The 5418-nt window shown below is 45.7% G+C and overlaps 1 protein-coding gene across 1 annotated transcript; it reads right to left on the bottom strand.

Moving 5' to 3' along the window:
* Nucleotides 1–1181: 1181 nt before the first annotated feature.
* LOC124701775 (GTP-binding protein At2g22870-like) lies at nt 1182–5216 on the bottom strand. Its single transcript, XM_047233876.1, has 4 exons — nt 4730–5216; nt 2900–2969; nt 2009–2171; nt 1182–1855 (listed from the first exon to the last, which is right to left on the bottom strand). The coding sequence occupies exons 1-4, from the start codon at nt 5199–5201 to the stop codon at nt 1637–1639; spliced, it is 924 nt and encodes a 307-aa protein (XP_047089832.1). The 5' UTR covers nt 5202–5216; the 3' UTR covers nt 1182–1636.
* Between the last annotated feature and the right edge of the window lie 202 nt (nt 5217–5418).

The raw sequence follows: 5418 nt of genomic DNA, 5'->3' as shown, positions 1-5418 counted from the left end.
AGATAGGCTACTCCTAACCTTCAAGGTGATGAGGGGCGACATCTTCAAGGTCACCGTCTTTGACTACACCATGACTGAGGTGGTCGAGAGGTGCCCTCACCAACATCCAACCCTTGCCATGATCGAAGACTGAACTCTCTGCCTGCATTTGTGCCGTACTCTGTTTAATTCCGTCTTGAATTATGTCTACTGTCTGTCGAACTAAGTTTACTATGTCATGCTGAATATTATCGTGCTAAATATTCTCGTGCTTGCTAGATTTGTGTGGTTTGTGCTGAATAAGTATGTGGTAGAATGTGTGCATGATGCTAGTGGTAACCTCACCATTTGGGAAAGAGGTGATTACATTCCTCGTTCCACACACAACTAAACACGCCGATCTGTTTCTTTCGAACGCAAAACAACCTACCAAACAAAGTGCTTCTCGTTTCTCCACTCGAGCACAATTAAAATTGTTGGCATCCAAACATAGTGTCAATTCTAGCCTATATCTAGTTTACACTCATAGGATAGGTGTTGGACCAAGTTGCATAAGATAGACAGAAACATAAAAAATTGTTGGCAACCAATCACGTCTTTGGTATTTTTTTTTTGCGGAACACATTACAATCAAAGACACTCATACATACGCGCACACACTCACCCCTATGAACGCACAAACGCACACATACCCCTATGAGCACCTCCAAGAAACTGCATTGAAGAACTGGTCCGGCGGGTCTTGAGATTGACAAAGTCACCATAGGCGTCTCGCTATCGACGGGAACATCGCCTCCCAGTGAAGAATATTTCACCTTTATGAGACAACAAAATGTTAAATCTGAAATTTGAACTCTGGTGACTGAGGGTGCCACTGCCATCCAACCACACATATTGGTTCTCCGCTCTTGGTAAATTCGCATATGCAGTGGAGCCGCGGCGCCGGCGTGGTTCGTGGATCGGCAGCCAGCCCCGATGAAAGCGAAACATCCCAGCGATCAGTACGTTCATGCCTCCCTCTTCTGTTTTCCTTGTCCGGCTTCGCTGTGGGACACATAGCTGAGTCCATGTCGCGGCTGTTCAAAGTGAAAAGCCATCATCCGCCGTAGGAGTACCACCACCGGAAATCTGAATTTAATCAAATTGATCACCAGCAGTACGAGACAACTGGTACCATGTTGTCTGTCGGGCAGTAAAGCGTGTGCGAAACAACTTAATTTCTCTACGATTAAATGTACACAGTACATTGAATTTTCTGGGCTGCCTTCATCATAAATGTACAGTTCCAGATCGGCCTATTGCAGCCCCGCGGCCGCCGCAGCGCCTGGGCCGGAGTAACATTCAGAAATCATAATCGGAGTACAACAAGACTTTACCTCCGCAGGTTGGTGACAAATATTACAGCAAACAGAAATCTACAGAGGTTACAACACTGTATTTTGGGTTGCCAACGCCCGCAAGCAGAGATCTGAAGAAACTGTGTGTCGTGCGCCATGCCGCTCTGTACATGAAGATGCCAGAAACTGGAAATAGACTGGACTGAGAACCCTATGTAAAGCAAGATCGCTTGGTCAGGATGTATCAGTCTTCTGCTACTCTCTCGTATAAGTAGTGTTGATCCTAGCGGCACCTGTCTCGAGCCTTGAGAAACCCTGACCTAGGTTGCTTCGTTGTCCCAGTAGTTCCTCAGCTGCGACATGTGGAGGAGCAGGCCGTCGCGGCCTAACCCAGTAGTGCTACTCGTCATGATCCATGGAGGAGGCTCTGGATACACCAACTTGATATTTTCCTGGAACTCCTTGATGTTCTCTTCGGGCCGCCCTCCTTTGCCTTTCTTCACTTTGTCACACTTGGTGAACACAAAGGTTAATCCGACCTATGATCAGAAAGCAATTGAATAGACAGATAGTTGCTGGAGATCAGTATAATTGGCAGATGTACCATCAATCGTGGAGATAAAAGTCAGTGGATATTTTAATAGCCAACCAGCATTAAGAGACATTATAAGATGAAGAGAAAGCTGTCTCACATTGTTACGACCAAGCCAGTTGGCGCAGTCAAGGTCAATTTTCTGAGGTGGAACACTAGCATCGACCAGGAGCAGTACACCAACCAAGGTGTCTCTGTTCAAGAAATACCCCTTGGTAAATGAAGACCAATCCATTCGAGCTGTCTTGGACGCAGCTGCAAACCTACAGGTAGGAAGAAGCTTCATTTGATCATGTTCACCGGAGTGGCCAGGCAAGTCCTAAAGTACGTTAAAGTAGTTCATGCTGGGAAAATGACATAATGAGTATGAAAGCATAATCTAAAAATTAAGACATAAAAAATTAATGCTAGCAGGCCTTTCCAGTTCCATTTACACATCCTTGCTTCATGCAGTATGTATTGATCACTATCCTCAGAAATGGCAATCAAATGACAACTCATACAGAAGCTGGCAGAGCATATGTCTGTTCTAATATTGGAGTCGGAAAAAAATCATGAAGGGATTCCAAGACTAATAATTTCGACTGAAATTAATTTATCTTTAGACCCGTCTCATATCCTATGCTATTTCTTTAGGAATAACCTATGATATGCAGTATCCGCAGTTTGAACCAAATAAGAACCTATAAGACAATGTGTATACATATACATACTCTAACATTCAATTACATCACAACCAAATAACAGGTATGCAAAAGAAAAGAAAAAACAGAGGATGCCACTTATGAACTCCTGACGAAGATGCCATTTTTTAATTACTAATCAGATATCACTGAACACAACTTGCTTGGGAAAAAGGATTTTATCTGGTTGTAATCAGATATCACTGTGAAAACTCAAGTTCCTTCAAACTAATAAACTGTAGCTTCATATATTGTGATAGAGTAGTCAGCTAGTTCGCATTTAGCACAGGTGAAGAAACTTAACATACCCGTAACCAGGCAAATCCACAAGGTACCAACTCTTGTTAATCAAAAAGTGGTTGATTGTCTGGGTCTTCCCTGCAAAAAAAATAGACTCAGTCCCAGATACGATATTTAACAGCAACAGAAGGACAAGTTTCTAGCAGTAAAGTACATTCAGGAAATTTGCTATAAGATTAATGATATAATACACCCTCCAAGACCTCGATGGGAAAAGACTGATGAGCCAATAAGTCTGTCCATACTTAAGTACAATTCATAATCACTCCGATAATATGGTTGAAAGCCATAACAGAAGCAGAGCATTATCAAGTACACGACATGATCCTATATAACTAAATACTACCCCACTAACCTATATAACTAAATACTACCCCACATCAGCAAACATGCCACCTGAGGAAAAACTGCCGGCCACCAATTATGTTCCTTGTGCACATTTTACCATTCCCTTCCTTCATATGTGCGTTATGTTTACTTCATGCTGACCAGCGATCCAGGATCAGGCCCAACACCTGGAGCCCATCAATCTAACTTTCTTTAGGCTTCAGTTATTATTTTGCCGTTCCGTACATCATAAAAAAGGCTATTGTGTCCTCTCCGCTCCCTTTCGCATGGCCGCACGATATTACCTTGCCATCAATTCCCCTTCCCATCCTTGCCTCCCATCCCTCGCACACCCTTCGCTTCGCTCACCGATGCCACCCGGCGCCATCTTCTCATCCTCAGTTGGAAGGCAGTCAGTTGTCTCACACACCGCCCTCTGCAAGATCGTCTTGGTCGCTCGTCTTCAGTTCGGATTGGGTACGTGCCATCTGAATCGATATCATCTTAGGTTGATGTTCTTACATTCTAATTGATATGAGATAATCAGCCAGGATTTTCCCTCTGACAGTCTTCATTTGTTGGTGGAAGTCAGTCCTCAGCCTACAGTTGCTAATGGGCTAAACCTAAGTGCACCAGGTCTCACAGCTTTACTGTTAACAATCATCTTTAAATGCTTATCAGATTCCTATGTGATTCCCCTTTCTACCTGTAACTGATTGGAGCAGGAGGCAGACTGCAGTCTTCAGAGCAACTAGATGATGGAATTAGGTTCGTCAAATGCTTAATCTTTGATTCTTTTTATTGCAGAAGCAGCAGTTGGAAAATCGAAAATTCAGTGCTAGAGTGTGTTGCACTCATTAGTTGTTCAAGTCAGGTGGAGTGATTTTTTCCACTCACTGGTTGCAAGAAAATACAGTATGTCCATCATCTCCTATTATGTCGCTTCTGCTCATTGAGCTCTTTCTATTCATATGATTTTTGCGGTTCCTCCTGAATTGTGATTTTGCCTGTGCAAGGTGGAGTTATTTATTCGGAAATAGGAATAGATGGGATGGCCCAGGTAACAATCTGTAATGATCTACACATTCCTTACCCCCACCTATTTTCTTCCTCTACAAATGTATGCTACCTTGAATTCATAGGTGGTATGAATAGCATTTCATAGGTTCTATCATTATTCTTCATTTCATCCAGGAGAATTCCTGAATTTTTGTTTTCTTATAAAATTTAATTCATACTTCTGCTAATAAATTGGGAGGGCTCATTTCCTGAACGAAAGAAAAGATTTAACATCATGTATACCGCAGCAACACACGGTTATAAACTAGATCACTACCACTTGCTAGAATATCCGAACCAAAAAGGCAAACTTAGTTTGGCAGTTTTAAACCACTAGCTACTCTACATTGATTGTACCAGAATCCACAAAGCACCAACCCATCATAGAGTAATGCATACAACACGAAATTAGGACCATACCTCTACAACCAAAGAAATGAAAAGGATTTTACCAGGCTTCTTGGAGGTGAGCGCGGCTTCCTTGCGGCGCGTGAGCGCGTTGATGAGAGAGGACTTGCCGACGTTGGAGCGTCCTAGGACGGCGAACTCGGGGCGGTCGTCCTTGGGGCAGTCACGCGCGTGCGCGCTGCACCCGATGAACTCGGCCTCCTTCACCCTCGAGTCCCCGGCGTACGGCCCCACCACGATGTTCGACCCCGGCAACACCATCTCCTCCGTCACAGCCGCGTCCCGCTCCACCCCCGGCGGGAAGAACAGCGCCGTGTTCACGGACACCCTAGGCGGGACGGGCGTCCTGGAGTTCTTGTGGCGGGTTCGTGGCGCCGGCGGGGGCGCATCGCCGCGGGGGGCGGCGTCAGCTGCCGCGGCGTGCGCTGAGAGCGTGCGGCGGACCGCGAGGGGGCCGCGGGCGGAGTGGAATGGCTTGAGGGCCTGGAGGAGGAAGGGGCGTGGCCGGAGGAGCATAGCAGCGGCGGCGCGTGCGGGATGCTCGGCCGAATGGCGGATGAGGCGTCAGGCGCTGGCTCGCGCGGTCGCCGTTTCCTGCACAATCGTGGGCTTCCTTTTCTTTTTCTTTCTGTTCCGTGGTAGAGGCCGACTGGTTATGCAAAATCAGCCCGTTCACGAAACAGATATGGAGGTGGTCTGAAAGGAGATGGCCCAAAAGTTAGTGTCGGCCCAA

Source organism: Lolium rigidum, chromosome 3 (genome assembly GCF_022539505.1).
Source record: "Lolium rigidum isolate FL_2022 chromosome 3, APGP_CSIRO_Lrig_0.1, whole genome shotgun sequence".
NCBI lineage: Eukaryota > Viridiplantae > Streptophyta > Magnoliopsida > Poales > Poaceae > Lolium > Lolium rigidum.
Note: the sequence above shows the minus strand (reverse complement) of the source record. Positions and strands in the feature narration are given on the sequence as shown.